The sequence below is a fragment of the Dermochelys coriacea genome, chromosome 2 (assembly GCF_009764565.3).
Source record: "Dermochelys coriacea isolate rDerCor1 chromosome 2, rDerCor1.pri.v4, whole genome shotgun sequence".
NCBI lineage: Eukaryota > Metazoa > Chordata > Testudines > Dermochelyidae > Dermochelys > Dermochelys coriacea.
Window position 1 is genome coordinate 177840017 of NC_050069.1, and position 17012 is coordinate 177857028.

At 39.6% G+C, this 17012-nt stretch overlaps 1 protein-coding gene across 11 annotated transcripts in view; it reads right to left on the reverse strand.

Annotated features, from left to right (window-relative positions):
• SUGCT (succinyl-CoA:glutarate-CoA transferase) overlaps positions 1–17012 on the reverse strand; it is a 483091-nt gene that overhangs the window by 134023 nt on the left and 332056 nt on the right. For 4 of the 11 annotated variants that reach the window (XR_006279193.1, XR_006279194.1, XM_043508700.1 and 1 more), the window contains exon 13: positions 6202–6307. The exons of 6 other annotated variants lie outside the window; for them this stretch is intronic. Coding sequence is in view for 3 of the 5 variants with exons in the window: in XM_043508700.1 (XP_043364635.1) it covers positions 6202–6307 (106 nt within the window). In the remaining 2 variants the exon portion in view is untranslated. Of the gene's footprint in view, positions 1–6201; positions 6308–6416; positions 6481–17012 lie in introns of those variants that run through there. One more of the 11 variants, XM_043508705.1, reaches the window with a different exon arrangement.

The following is a 17012-nucleotide window of genomic DNA, read 5'->3' on the forward strand; positions in this document are numbered from 1 at the left end:
CAAATAATCCAGTTTAGTTTTTAATTTACTTAAATCAGACAATTTCTCTCTCACATGTAAAAGACTGATCGTATTTTATTTGGTGAAATGATCCATTTCATCTGGATCAGAAATCCCAGCAGAGGAGTGAGTGCATCTGTTGGAAAGAAATCATCTTCCTTCTATACTAGAAATCATTTATATTATCTGTCTGCACTGCCAATCTAAAGGTCAAATAATCACACACTGCTTGCACCAGGTCTGCATAATGAGGACATTTTTTCATAATTAGGGAAGTTATCATTTAAGGTCAGTAAGCAGCTAATGAAAGGGGAGCTTTTTATTACCCTTTGCAAATTGTATGCCAGCACTGTGAACAAAAATAGATTACTTTTGTTACTTGATTTATTTCTCAAAAGGAGAGGACAGATGTCAAATATGCAAAGCATGTCGGTAAAGGGCTAGTTTCAGGCCCCATTAATTTTTCAACGAATATAGCAAAGGATTTTGGGGGCTTCCCTCACCCCCTTTTTTCCTATTTCTGAGCAGGCAAATGGGGTATTCCTCTGAGTATGAGGCCCAACCCCAGTTGTCACATTGTCTACTTAACCCTGTAGCCCTATTTCTTTTTAAAGAACTGATTCAAAGAAAACTTTTTTTGGTTTTGCTATGTTCTGATGTCATTTTACAGCTTTGTTTTATTGTTGTACTGCATTGGCTGACATCTTGTGCATGGTGCCAGCAGTCTAATTAAGAAGCAATCTTTTTTCACTTTCTTCTTTATAAAGAAAGAGCATTCAGAGCTTTTGGCCTCTTCCAGAAACCCACTACACTACAACAGTCCTTGCATTTTATACCTCTGATACATGAGAAAATACTTGCAACTGTATTGACCCTTCCAAAAAACAAAAGGAGTTCAAAAGGTCTTATGTAACATTAGCAGCAATAGGAAGAGTAGTACTTTTTATTGGGCCAAAAATTTATAATACACAATTCTTTTAGACAGAACATTTCCCTTTCTTGTGTGATGACAAGACTTGTCAGAATTAGATACCATTTGACACTGTAAATTAGCAATTTTTAGGACAAGTCAATAGACTAGATCTACTCACACTGCCAACTAGCTACCTATGTGGAGGAATAACTTTGTATTTCTTTTACATCTGCTTTATTGAAGTTGAAGGTAGACTACAGTCTAGTGCATGAAAGATTTTTACAATTATTGCAAATGAGAGGCACTTAGGTACTAAAAAGACACTGGCTGATTGCCAACATCTTGCTACTTGCCAATAACAGACATGGGACTCTAGTACTGTCACCACACCATATGATAATCCAGTTTAATGCCTGTGCTTAGCCCCATTCTAGGTGTGTGTCACTCCAGGAAGTATGAACTTCCAAGGTAAGGTCAGAAAGTGACCTGAGTTTGTCATTACTCTCACTGGTAACTATAATGTTTTACTTATACAGGATTATTTGCACTAAGCATGCTATATTTTATGTATTCTATAAAAGATCAACATGTCATGACCATTAATGATTAAGTACATTACTGTGCATCTCATAAAAAACCAAAAAGCTTCCACCATCTTTAAAAGCCTCTTAGAAGGACACATTTGGGATCTGGGTGTACAAGAATTTCTTTATGTGTACCATGGTAGACAGTTTGAAAATGAAAAAATTGAGGAACTGCACTCTCTTTTGGGGGTGAAGAAAATGCTACGCTCCCCTTATCAATTGTTTCCAAGAAAATAGGATAGCATGCTTTAATGATTCTCTGAAAATCAACGGGGAGCATGTTTCCTAAGAGAGTCATCTCAGCCAGTTTTAATTTGAGACAATACTAATAACATACAGTGGAAAGTCCCAAAGCCCATTTGCCTCCTATTGTCCTGCATCAACTACAGTTTCATACATTTAAATTAAAAAAAATTCAAAAATATTTAACTTCTTTGGGGGCAAGGACCATCTTTTTGTTATGTGTTTGTACAGAGCCTAGCACAATAAATAAATAAATTACTACTACTACCACCACCACTACTACAGGATCACTGGGACAGATTTCTGCTCTGTCAAGAAATTGATTAGATCTAGCTACAATACAACCTCATAATACACTATACACTTCTAAAAGGGGTCTGTATATAGCCCTGATGGTGACCAGTGTGGTCTTATATCAATTTAGAGACTACCATAAAAAAAAGAGGACCTTCCACCACGACTGCCAATCTAGTGGAGAACCACAAACGATAGAAGACCTAGTTCCTCCCTGTCCCAAAAGCCACAAGACACTGGAACTTTCTAAGATAGCCAGACTATATCAAAGCTGGTCCCAATGGATCTCCTTCCCCCTCTCTCCTCCAATATTATTAGGTAGCCTAATCCCATTGTCTAAATCCAGAACTGGTGTTCATGGGTAAAACTCTGTTGAAGTCACTGGGGGTGTTGCACCCGCTTACATGAAGTCTGATTTTTTTCACGTCAGCCACATCGAAGTAATAGATAATTTTCCATAAAGTCCTGGAGTGAAATCCAGGTTCCAATGAAGTCAATGACACAACTCCCAATGACTTCAATAAAGCCAGGACTTCACCCTGGTATCCAGAATTTGCTGCACTTTCAATGAATAGTAGTGGGAGTGCTGAACCTATTATCTAATGTCTCCCACTCATGAGGCTTTAGAGGGCAGCAGCTTGTAGGCAACTACATCCCCACTGAATGAGTGTACTGTTCTGTTACAGAAAATCCCAGATGGCAGGATGAATCATACAGCAGAATGAACACCACACCAACCGAGAGAACTATCCTCTTATATTTCAATCTGAAGGACTATTGTAATCTTAGGTTTCACAGTAGCAGCCGTGTTAGTCTGTATTCGCAAAAAGAAAAGGAGTACTTGTGGCACCTTAGAGACTAACAAATTTATTAGAGCATATTAATATTATTAGAGCATATTAATGCTCTAATAAATTTGTTAGTCTCTAAGGTGCCACAAGTACTCCTTTTCTTTTTATTGTAATCTTACTTTACAACAAGCAAGAATATTTCCTTTTTTCCTTATGTTATTAATGCTGGACAGTAATAATGTTAAATGTTCACACAGGTATGTTTTGCAATTATACCTGCTTAGACAGGAATTGTCTAGAGTCTTGCATAAGTATATAGGAAAAAGAACCAAAAGGTTGGTCACTGTAGGCTGAAAAGGGGCAGGACAGTTGTGAACACAGGGTTGGAGACAGATTCAGTTTCCTTTCTTGAATGCTGCAGTCCAGTCAGTGAGTGTCTGGATATAGCCTTACTATTGTCCGTAAATGCTGATTATCCTTATCTGATGGTTGCTTCATGAGGAGTATGTGCTGCAACTTCCATCAATCAAAGGAAACAGTCAAGAGAGAGTCTGCACTTCAGCAACTATAGTGACTCTTAATTAGTTCCATACTAGGATCTGCCTCCTCCTATCTCACTGGGATCTAGCCAGCTCATGTGGCAATATGGGAAGGGCAAAGTGACTGTGTACTGGAAGGGTCATAACCCTCAGGCGAGGAGAGCCTACTGCACTCAGAAAGGTCAAACTACCATTGTTTTACAAAACCAGGACAATACATTAAATAAAGTAAATTTAAAAGTATCAAAATATTTTTATTATGCTAAAGGCATTTTCACTCAGTTAATGGGGGATTAGGTGGCACAATAGGCTAACATACTACTTTCTCCATGGGCAGAGACCTGGGCTCAAGTCTGAACTCAGGAAAGAAGCAAAAACAAATGTTACGGTTTCATTCCATCCCTAGTAGATATGTATCTGTATCACAAAGCCATCACATAGCTTGATACTATTTCATACCACTGTCAGCTTGTGCTCATAGATTTGACCCATGAGTTGCACAGAAGAGGTGTTATAGAGGTTCACTGGTAAAGTTGCATAGGGAATTTGGCACAGAGACTGCCAACTCCATAACTGGCTCTGATCAGCACTATCGTCAGCCCTTGTTTGTCGTGAATGTGACATACCCCATTTGGCCTTTTAAAATTTTTTTTTTTTTTTAAAGAGGGCAATATTTTATAACCACCTATATTTTGTATTTGTTAGGTGGCATTCTAATCTTTGCACCTGCATACGATCATGGAAATATAGCTTAGGAAGGGGTCTCAAGAGGTCATCTAGTCCAGACCCCCAGACCAAAAAAGCATTTGCCATTCAAGCCTCCATCTGATTTTTGCAAATGGCCCCTATTGTTTGGGGTTTTTTTTGTAGTAACAGGAAGAACTGAAACCTCATATCCAAATACCTCCAAAACTCTGGAGTGTCTGAAACCAGGATCTAGATATAAATTTTGCAGCTTAAAGCCATTTCCAATTAACAAATGTCATGAATCACTGACAGTTTCTGCTCCGAAAAAACAGCCTATTACCTTTTGATGCTAGCACATGCCCTCAATATTTCAAGGTAAAGGTATTGGACAATATTTTAAACCTTTTTTCTATCTATGTTTTGTGAGTGCAATATCTTCTCTAAACATTTGGTCTGCATATGGAGCGACCTGAGAGTTAATACTGGCTAAAGCGCATCAGACAGGCCTTTAAGTCACACACACAGATGAAGGAGCCAAGGCAAGGACATAAGAAAACTTAAAAAAATTCTCCTTTTCTTTTTCCATAATTCTCTGGACAATCTGCAATTTCTGCCTATGTTAAGTTGATATTTATTTAATTTAAGGTACACTGAATATTTTGCAGTTATTACATAAATAGAACTACTCCTGAACAATATACTAAAAACCTTCTTACCTCCCCAGTCTAATCAGATAAATGCAGCTAATTAATGCCAAGCCTTTCAAAAGTAACTAGTGTTTCAGGGTTCCTTCATTTTAAAAGGGCCTTATTTTCAGAGAATGGGCGCTCAGCATTCATAACAGTCAAGTTTCAGTTGAGGTACCAAGTGCTTACTATTAGTTCATTATCATTCATCATGCTTTATATTACATCATATTCTCCTCATACATACTGCAATTTCCTATCCTTTTCCTCCATGTGGATTGTGATTTTTTAAAAACCTGGTAATCCCCAAGACTTGTGTATGTATTTTGCATGAAGTAGCTAAAATTCAGGGCTGAAGGGGTTAGGAATGGAGCCAAGGTTGTTAGGGTTAGATTTTAGGCATATGTGAAAAGGGGGCATTTATTAATTGCACACATATCTCCCCCTGAATAAAAGTACCCAAAACACCTGAGAACCAGCTAATAACAATGCACAAAGCTTCTGTAAGTGGCCTAAATTTTTAATGAATAATTTTTTGGAGACTGCAGTGGCCAGATGATTGTCTTGCTCTGGGGAACAGGGCTGGATTACCCCGACCTTTGCTAACTTCCTAGCCATCTATGAATCCAATTCACAACTGCCTTCCTTGTTTTTCAAAACTCTCCAAGAACTCTCTCCACCCTATCTCCCTGACCTCATTTTCACCTACTTCCACACTCACTCACTCAGCTTCTCCAGTCTTGGCCTCCTCTCTATCTTCTCCCTATGGCCTTTCACAGTTGGGTATCTCTCTTTTGCTCCATCCATCTGGAATGCTCCCCTGAACCACTGAGTCACTTCCTCTTTAAATCTCACCTTAAAGCCTTCCTTTTCTCTTCAACTCATGACTGAAGCATTTTGTGATTCCGTGCATTTATATACATGATATAAATAACATTAATTGTATAACTGTCCATCAAGATTTGTAGTAAAGTACAACATACAAATATGGGATGTAAAAAGTCACAGGCAACTTTTGCAATCACATATCACATGATAAATGTGAGACTTAATCTTAAATATTATCATAAATGCATATAGAGCATAGAAACTCACTGTCAAAGCTAAGTAGTTTTCCCTACCTTAGAAGATATTATGAAGACCACAAAAATTAGGGTTTTTTTTTTTTTTGGAGCTGGGGGGAATACAGAAAGATGCTTTTAAATTCAAAAAGGAGCTCTCAACACACACACACACACACACATATGTACATAAAGACTACATTAGATTGAGTGGAATCTACATTTAAAAACTTTATTGTATGTTTTGGTGGGGGGTGGGGGTGGGGATTTTTTAAATTTGTAGTTAGTTGTCAAAGAACAAAATGCCATTTGTGTCTGGAAAGAATGTGTTACTTACAGAGAGTGACTCCTTAAGAAAGAAGCTTTCATCACAGGATATATTCTGTGGAAACATACAGCTTACCTTGTAGTCTGAGCTCGATTACTGCAACTTGATTCCTGTCTTGACACTCAGCTTTCAGCAAAAATTGCCTATTACTACCCACCAAGCAAAAAACAACACCCAAGCCCTTCAAAAGAAATTTGCAACTATTTTTAATTCACATTGATTTAAAGAATTATAGGGCAAAAGCCGACAAGTATTATTTTCCCGTCATACCACATCATGCAAATACTTACTTTAAATGATGGATTGATGTTATCATGTATTTGGGGACTTTTTACAGATCACACATAACAATATCTACGCATTTAAAAAGCAACAATCGTCATGGTATCAAGGTGTGATGTGTCAGTTTCTAATAACTGTCCCTTGAATACAGAAGATCAACTGGAGAAAATTCCCATCCGCATAAATATCAGCATTTTCTATTGGGGGGTATTATTGACATAAATTATCTGAATTTCCATTTAACCTGGATACATGGGATTGCACTGAGTGCAGTTGCTGGAGTGTATTGTGTAATTCTCATTTTAAGCCACCTGGTTTCCTAAATCTGAGAGCAATGAGCAGTGAGCAAAGTTTATGGGTCAAATCTTGGTCTCTCTTGTACTCTTGCAAAAGTTATTGAGCCAAATTCTTTCCTGCCAAGATCTGGTTGGAGCTGGAGAGATGGGGCCAGAATCTGGAAGCCAGATTCTGTGAGCTAAACCTACACCAGGTTGAGAAATGTATCAGAGGGGTAGCCGTGTTAGTCTGTATTCACAAAAACAACAAGGAGTCTGGTGGCACCTTAAAGATTTATTTGGGCATAAGCTTTCATGGGTAAAAAACCCACTTCTTCAGATGCATCGGAAGAAGTGGGTTTTTTACACACGAAAGCTTATGCCCAAATAAATCTGTTAATCTTTAAGGTTGACAAATGGTGGAGCACAGCTGCATTCCACCCTGACACACACGCTTCCTGCCTCCAAAATGGGACTGCGGATTGGCAGGTACTGGCAGATTCTGGCTGCTTTGAATTGCATGAGCACTGCAAAGGAGACAGTTTTGGGGGGGGGAATCTGGTCATACTGGAGTCAGTTGTGTCTGCATGGATGTGTTTACTTGAGGCCAGTGGGTGGCCTTCAACGTATAGCGCAAGGGGAGGCAACCAATGGCATGCAATTTTCAGCGGCACTCACACTGCCCAGGTCCTGGCCACCGGTCTGGGGGGGCTCTGCATTTTAATTTAATTTTAAATTAAGCTTCCTAAACATTTTAAAACCCTTATTTACTTTACATACAACAATAGTTTAGTTATATATTAAAGACTTATAGAAAGAGACCTTCTAAAAACGTTAAAATGTATTACTGGCACGCGAATTAGAGTGAATAAATGAAGACTCGGCACACCACTTCTGAAAGGTTGCCGACTCCTGGATAGCAAGAACATACACAAGAATGGATGTTTTTTGTAGTTTGTCCTGAGTAACTGTAAAAGCCACACACAATGTAGTTAATATTTGTACGTCATTGCACTATCATGAACCTATAGCTTCCATACTGAGAACTATATGAAGCACCCTTTCCTCCCTTGTCTTTAAAAACAAGGTATTTATACCCTGTTAATAAACATCTGACATAGCCATTCTCCTTTTTTCTGTTCTTAAAACATTGTAACCCCAATCTGTTGTTTCCCTAAAGCCATAAACACACCTCCAGGTTGTTCTTTAACAAAACAAAACGACTGGTGGAATCACAAAAAAAGTAAATTTCAATCTTTTTATTCACTTTACAAAATTTCCCCAACACAAACCTGAAACTGTGCAGGTGCATACAAAATATTTCTGTTCCGACAGGAGCAGTGTGTCTTCATAACCAGTGCTTCACCTAATGATGTGTGAACTAAATGCTAACTGGAATAAAATGAACAAGATATAACAAAGTCCCAGATGAGCGGCATGCGTAGAAGAGGGACTAAGCCATGCGAGAATAAAGAAGTCACAAGGCTGGCAGTCCATGGGGAATCACCATTCCCCTTTTTCCTTCAACTTCTAGTGTTACAGGAGCAGGGTTTGCACATAAGCTGGATTTCCAGTTCACAGAGATGCATTAGGGTGTGTGCATTTTAGGAAGGACAATGGGTGGTCACCACACCGACTGTTGTGACTACATGCATTCTGCCTACAGAAAACATGTATAGGCAGAATGCCTCTAGGGGCATTGAGATGTACATGCAAGAGCAGCAATTGTCAGACCCTTTTAAAGGGTACAGCTTGCCCGCCCCCACAGAGCCAGGCCCCCAGCCTTTGGGGTCTCTAGTGCCACTGAAGGCCCTCCCACTCCCCTGTCCATTCAATCTGGAGGAACAAACCCTTGTGAAACTCCTCCAGCTTCAAAAATGGGGCAGAATTTGGCCCAGGAAGTAAAAAGTGAAGGATTCACAAAGGGCTGGGTCCTGTACCCTCTCATCCCCTTTGGGCACCAAAATACAATCCTTAGCACTTATACAGCATGGCTCCATACAGCTTGATTAGCTAACTAGCCCACACAGCACCCTTTGGGATAGCTACAATAGTTACTATTATTATCCCCATTTTACAGACAAGGAACTGATACAGAGAAGCAAGTGACTTGGACAAGACTACACCATAACAACGGCAGAGCTGGGACTAGAATTTAGAAGGTCCTGGTTCCCAGACTTGTTTACACAGAGTACAGTAGCTACTTGGAAAAGTTGAATTATCCAGTGCAGTGTATCCAAAATTATGCAGTAAGGCCAGAACCCCTCTCATTTGTAACTTCATGAAATCTTAATGCCACAAAACCTGACTATGTTGATTTTCTTTTTAAAAATATTTTTAAAAGCCACTTTATATAATAGAGTAGAATTGTCTGTTTCTGCCAATTATGTTTAAAAAAAAAAAAAGAAGCTAAACCAAATCCTTTTATGTAACAGTCACTTTGTGGATAGCTCTAACCTATCTTAGAATATGCCATGCATTTACAGGGCATAGAAACCACAAGGCTAAGAATGCCCATACTATGTCAGACTAAAGGTCTATCTAGCCCAGGTTTCAGAGTAGCAGCCATGTTAGTCTGTATTCGCAAAAAGAAAAGGAGTACTTGTGGCACCTTAGAGACTAACAAATTTATTTGAGCATAAATTTCATAAGCTACAGCTCACTTCATCGGATGCATGCAATGGAAAATACAGTGGGAAGATTTTACATACTCAGAGAACATGAAACAATGAGTGTTACCATACACACTGTGAGAGTGATCCGAGCTGTGAGGTGAGCTATTACCAGCAGGAGGAAGGGGGGAAACCTTTTGTAGTGATAATCAAGGTGGGCCATTTCCAGCAGTTGACAAGAACGTCTGAGGAACGGGGGCGGGGGGAAGCAGGGGGAGGAATAAACATGGGGAAATAGTTTTACTTTGTGTAATGACACATCCACTGCCACTCTTTATTCAATTCTAATGGAATGATGTCCAGTTTGCAAATTAATTCCAATTCAGCAGTCACTCGTCGGAGTCTGTTTTTGAAGTTTTTTTGTTGAAGAATTGCCACTTTTAGGTCTGTAAATGGAGTGACCAGAGAGATTGAAGTGTTCTCCAACTGGTTTTTGAATAGTTTCAGAGTAGCAGCCATGTTAGTTTGTATTCGCAAAAAGAAAAGGAGTACCTGTGGCAACTTAGAGACTAACAAATTTATTTGAGCATAAGCTTTCGTGAGCTACAGCTCACTTCATCGGATGCATTCAGTGGAAATACAGTGGGGAGATTTTATATACTCAGAGAACATGAAAAAATGGGTGGTACCCTACACACTGTGAGAGTAATCTGGTAAGGTGAGCTATTACCAGCAAGGGGGGGGGGGGGACCTTTTGTAGTGATAATCAAGGTGGGCCATTTCCAGCAGTTGACAAGAACGTCTGAGGAACAGTGGAGGGTGAGGGAATAAACATGGGGAAATAGTTTTACTTTGTGTAATGACCCATTCGCTCCCAGTCTCTATTAAAGCCTAAATTAATTGTATCCAGTTTGAAAATTAATTCCAATTTAGCAGTCTCTCCTTGGAGTCTGTTTTTGAAGTATTGCCACTTTTAATTCTGTAATCGAGTGACCAGAGAGACTGAAGTGTTCTCCAACTGGTTTTTGAATGTTATAATTCCTGACGTCTGATTTGTGTCCATTTATTCTTTTACATAGAGACTGTCCTGTTTGACCAATGTGATTGAGCCTCTGATAGCGTGGCTGATGTGATTAGGCCCTATGATGGTGTCCCCAAATAGATATGTGGACACTGTTGGCAATGGGCTTTGTTGCAAGGATAGCTTCCTGGGTTAGTGGTTCTGTTGTGTGGTGTGTGGTTGCTGGTAAGTATTTGCTTCAGGTTGGGGGTTCAGTCACAAAGTTCAGCCACCAGGTTTGCTGTGACATTATCAGGGATACTGTTCCTGACGGCTTGTAGTCCATCTTTGTGTGGAGGTTCTACATGAGGGCTTCTACATCCATGGTGGCCAGGATGGTGTTTTCAGGAAGATCACCGATAGATTGTAGTTTCCTCAGGAAGTCAGTGGTGTCTCAAAGATAGCTGGGAGTGCTGGTAGCATAGGGCCTGAGGAGGGAGCCTACATAGCCCAGTATCCTGTCTTCCGACAATGGCCAATGCCTGGTGCTTCAGCGGGAATGAACAGAACAGGTAATCATGCAGTGATCCATCTCTTGTCACCCGTTCCCAGCTTCTGGCAAACAGTGGCTAAGGACACTATCCCTGCCTATTCTGGCTATTAGTCATTGATGGACCTATCCTCCATGAATTCATCTAGTTCTCTCTTGAATCCTGTTATATTTTTGACCTTCACAACATTCTCCAGCAGAGTTCCATAGGTTGACTGTACGTTGTGTGAAGAAATACTTCTGAGATTTAAAGTTCCCAGGTATCTTTTTTCAGTTGATACAACCTATCTCAGGACCAGACCCAGTATCTTGTTTACTATAAAGCTTATCACTCAGATTAATAAGACTTCCATTGACTTTAGTGGGCTTTGGATCATTCTCCTGCCTGCTTATCAGTAAGTGATTGCAGGATCTGGCCCTAAGTCTCCATGACTTCAAGTTCCCTGTTTGAAGCTTTTGTAGCTGTCTCTGGGTATTCAGTCTATATCTTTACTCACTTCACGCTTCACCCAGCAAAATAAAGTATCCCACTTACGGCATTCTGTGTGAGTGACACCTGATGCTGCCAAGAATACACGCAAGAAACACGAAGCAATAGACCTCAGCCTATTATAGGCATTGGTACATTTTAATTTATATGCCCTTTCCTCTTATCCAACTTGATGCTGACTCCCTAACCTGGTGGTTCATTTTCAGACAAAAATGGTTTGTGAAGTTCATTATTTTGCTTATTGTGCATGAAATAATTTAGATTTGCAATTAAAACGTTGAATGCATCCCAGGACTTGTGAAGTTGGTAACAACATTTCACTCTTGAGAAGCTGGGTTGTGACCTTTTAAGGGAACTTCAGCCAGAACTTTTACATCATGTTAATACTACTGGGCAAAAAAACCCAAAGTAATTATTTTTGCAATAGCCATACAGTAATGTTTTCTCACTGAGTTAACCTAGAAACCTAAATTAATTTTCTGCATATATGTTACTCTATGCCTTTGACTCTTAACTTTTTAAATTCATCTAAAATATAACCAAAACACTGGCAGACATGATACATTAACTCTTTGTTTTGCAAGATCCTCCACAACTTGCTTCAGAAATAAAGGTTTCCTGTTAAAGCTGAGATAAGGTGCAATGGAAAGGGTGTGGGGAAGGGGGGAAGGGAGATGACATTTAAAAATGCTTTTTAAAACACCAGATGTTGCAGAACCAACGGAGTGGAACAATGTATTTGATTTATCAAAAGAAAATGGTCGTTTGTCTACATTTTTAAAAACTCATGGGATACTTTTAAGGCACTTAGTTGTGGTCTTTCTGTGTGTGAAGAACATAGCAAACGCCCTTATAGATTTGATATTTAAATGACATGCACGACAAGGGAATCGCTTGATGTGGTTCAGCATTTGCTCTTGTTACACTCTGTTCTGTCTATAAACATTCCAGCTGTGTGAATAATATAAAAACTATGTACAAGCCTTTTGCCATTCTTAGTGCATCTCTCTAGTGCATTTTTCAGTTCTATAAACTTGCCATGGACATATCACAAAGCAACAGTGAAAATGTACTATTGTATAGTTCCAATGGCAGATGTGGGCAGCTGATGAGAAGATTCTGCTTTCTAACCATACTAGCTTGTGCCTAGAATTTCAGCTTAAGAGAATTTAGCTGGAGGCCTGACAATTATTTAAACTTTACCTCTCAGAGGTCTGAGGAGAATCATTTCTCATATTTTTGTCAATGGGAGAAAACCTCTTTCTCCACATATGCACGTGCATACACAGCCGTTTCCTCATATCAGTAAAGAAAATAACATATCCATTTAAAACCAATCCATTCTTGCAGGTTTTCAGAGCTGTGGCTGACATTTCATGGAAAACTAACAGATGTTTTGTTTGGAAACAATTCTGCTTACATATTATACCATTTCTATATTTCTGTAGGAGCATTCTGAAGTGGTTAGGAGACAAGAGTCAGGAATTCTGAGTTCTATGCCTGCTCTGACATTAACTCACTAGGCACCCTTAAACATGTATTTAATCTCTCTATGCCTCAGTTTCCTCATCTATAACTCATGAATAATAATAAATACTTAGCTATCCCAGGGGCGTATTGTGAATTTCAACTATGAAATGTGACTATGCAAAAACTGCACCTTTTTACTCAACACAGCTACTCATACATGAATTCATATGGCCTAGGCACCACATGAGCCCTATTCTGAGGGTTTATGGGAGATGTAAGTGGTAGCATATGCTGTGCTTGTGTGGAGTAGTGAATTTCACCCCCTGAGGGTATTAGCCACATGCGCTAACTTTAGTGGCAAAAATTAATTTTTCCTGATTTTGCTCTTATTAAGCATACAGAACCAACATAGATAAGATAGTCAGATGAGGATTCCATCTTGTCCTCCTTCAACACATTTATTTATTATGTTTCAATCAGTCATCCCTATTCAACTACACTGGAACAAATGGGATTGCACGGCTATCAATGAGGACATAATCTGAAGGCAGTAGGAGACAATGAAACTTGAAGAAAATTGCATTGCAGCAGTGCAAATGAGGGGTGTTATCGGGACCTTTCTGATGAGAGACAGATCAGATGAAAAGAACCCAGTTGGCTCTCAGAGCACAGGTTCAGTTATCAAGGACACAACCCCACATATTTTTACTTCTAAAATGAACACATTTGATTAGGAGTCGCTGAGGGAAGCAAACATGAAAGTTCCCAGTACCATTTTTACAATCACTTTTCAGAGTCCAACTGCACTTAACCATTTGTAAAATACTGGGAAATTCTGAGATCAAAGGGAATGCAGACGGTATTATGATGCCCCTTCTTCGGTTTTTAGGCCATTTGCATGAAAACTGTCTTCATTTCTTAAGAGATCATCTCCTGCTTATGCCCCCAAATGTTTGTGTTTGTAGCATAATCATTTCCATAGCAACTTATGAAAAATAAAAGGATTATGGCATCAGATGAAGATACAAGAAGGAGCTGGTGAAAAATTAAGAAACATAAGATGTTGGGGGTTTTTTAAACAAAAATCTCCTACCTTAATAATGAGGAAAAGAAAAGAAAGAGACCCCATATGATGCAGGTACGAGTTGAATTTGTTTAAATTGAGGGGGCTGGTTTTCACTGGATGCCAGACTGGATAATGTATGCACTGGAGCTGTGCTGGAGCTGCTCATGTGGCTATGCTCATGGATGCACTGTGCCATGTGGAACTTCCTCACCCGCAGAGGTGCCCCATGGTCCCCCTTTGTACCCAGCCATTTCCACAGGTGGGTGTGGAGGGAAGTAGGGACACCATCTTCTCCTGTCACCTGTGGGGTGGCTCATGCCCTCGTGGATACCAGGAGGGAACTCCGGAGTGCTGAGACTGTAACTGCTTGGCCTCAGGTAAGCAGGTGGCTTTGGGTGCTCTCCATTCTCTGGCACACTCATACGGGTCCGATCAAGTTCTGATATTAAGGCTTTGATTCTCTGCTAAGAAAGAGCAGGGCATAGATGGTCTGTCATGGCACAGATGGTCTGTCATGCCCTTTTAATTCCCAGTCTCACCTATGCCCTGTCCCCCCCATTCCACCTCCTTCCCCTCACACCAGGGCTTCCCCCACCATGCTCCAGCTCTTCAGCAGCTCTGCTGCTGGCAGCCTACTGAATCACAGAGGAGAGAGTAGCTGGTTCTTTGGGTTCACCAAACATGCAGTTTTACTTCTTGAAGCCATTTTCAAAGTGATAGGAAATGGGAACTAGGGTTGTGAAAAGTTCACCAAGGTACTGCGCATATATTTGCATACTGTCACCACTAGCGAATGTTGCTTTCTGTAGCAATATGAATTTGGAAAGGCCCATTCTTCCACCATTGTGCAAAGAGATTTATACAGAAAGCTCCTATTAGCATATGCCAATCTGAAGGGAAAACAACACGCTAAGACTCTCAGGCCTGGCCTACACCTAAAAATGTTGCCGGCATAGCTACATCAGTTCGGAGTGTGAGAAAACAAATCACACCCTGAACTGACACAGCTATGCCAGCAAAAGCTCTAATATAAATGCAGTTATACTGACAAAAATGTCCTTTTGATGGTGTAGCTTATTCAGTTCAGGGAATTGATATAAGCTATACCGACAAAAGAACTCTTTTGCCAGTATAAGCTGCATCTCCACTAAGAGGGCTTGTGGTTATAGCTATATTAGTAGAAAATGGTAGGAAATGCCTTAAGACATTGCACCAACAATGTTAATTAAAATGGGAAAAAGTCATTCGGAGTTTTGCCATGGGCATTAGCACAGCCCAGAATTTTACTCAATAAACCCCACTAACAGTACCAACACACAGCACAATGTAGGTAGTTTGGCCCAGTTTTCCAGAAATCCACAAGTGCAATAGCACATGCAAAGATATGCCATATTTGCATGGATGCATTTGCCCCAACTATGATCACAAAGAGCTAAATGTGCATGCATTTTTGTGCCCTCCGCTCTAAATATCAGGCCCCTAATATTTGTACAACCTTTTGAAATTCCAGTAAGCTCTATGTAGGTGCTGTGTATTATTATTATATTGATTTACTTGATACAGACCTAGAAAGATACCCAATTTATGTCCGCTACTTCACAAAAAGGTAGTTTGTTGACTGAACTTTTGTTTAGTGAAATGGTAGAATGATCATGATAGAATACGTTTTGTGCTGTGATGTGGGTGATTTTCAAATGATTTCCCTTCCTAAAAGATCATGGATGTAAATATTATGCTTTTGAAGGTGCTATATTGTGAAAGCACTGTGAGCTGATGGTTTCTATTTATCCACTAAAGAGAATATGGCACTATATTCAATTTCCCTAACTAGTCTGACTAACAGAGCTAAGGGATCTTAGTTTCTAATTCCTATTGTAATGTGGACACCTGTTTATTCTGTACTGGACAGAGGCCATTTCACTTAAGCCAAACAGACAATAGACGGTAACAACTTTTGCTTATACTGACTCAGGATGCAATCTTTGTTTCATTGATGTCAATACGAGTTTCACTATTGGCTTTAACAGGAGTATGTTTGGGCCCTAGGATTACATTTGTACCAGTCACCTAGAAGCTAGTGGTTCCATATCCCATCCCAAATTACCCTAAGCCTTACAGTTCTTGCAAAGATAATTTTAAACACAGTTAAATAAATCACAATCCTCTTCAAATGATATCCTTTGATTAATCACAGGAAAGATGAGCTATGGTTAAAAAGAACTGTGCCGGTATCCTTGGAAATTTTAACATGGTATGCTGGCAAACCAAACATAATTGAACTTGTTTAAAATAAATAAATAAAGACCCTAACATCAAACAGTCCTGTGCATTTATCTTCAGAGCAGTGTATTACATGTGACCTCTATAGATTGGAAATAGGATTACATTAACAAACCTTTCACTTTAAAGTGGTGGATGGTGCGAGATGAAAGGGTGCTCTCCCTAACATCTTGCAGTGCTACTGGCTCAGGTTTAAAGAAAGTATGCAACCAGGTATTTGTGTCACATTCTAATCTGTGATACTGACATGGATATGAAAAGCAAAAGCCTTTGAAAATGATACTTTCATATGATGAAAAAAATCTGGAGAGCTCTGTGCAAAAGGGTGTGAGAAATGTGAAGGGGAGTAAAGATAAGGAGATAAAGGGAAACCTTTACAATGAACACTGCTGCATACTTATGCCATCAACAGTAACTCATGTCTGCAACTGTGTGGTTTCACATCAGATAAATTGATATTGGAGTTTGAGGTTTAAATTAAATACCAGTGCTCAGTGCTTTCTTGTTCCTGTAAAGGTTTTAAGAATGTAGTTGTGTTCACTCCGGGAAAGGCATGGAGTTACATGACTGCACTGTGTTTGCTGAACTAAATGATTACTTATTTGCAGGTTTCGAAAAAAAATTAAATTAAAGTATGCTCCACTCTGATATTCCGTCATGACCTGGCCATTTTCCCCACTGCGTCTGCTTACATAGCCTTGTGTGTTAATAGCACAGAACTCAATGAACTGAATCTCTTGTATTCAGATTTGGTTTTTTCCATCACTGGGAAATGAAGGACGTGTGACCCTGCATCCATCCATCCATCTTCTGGTTTATATTGTGCTTATCATTATTATATAGTGCTCATCACCATCCCAT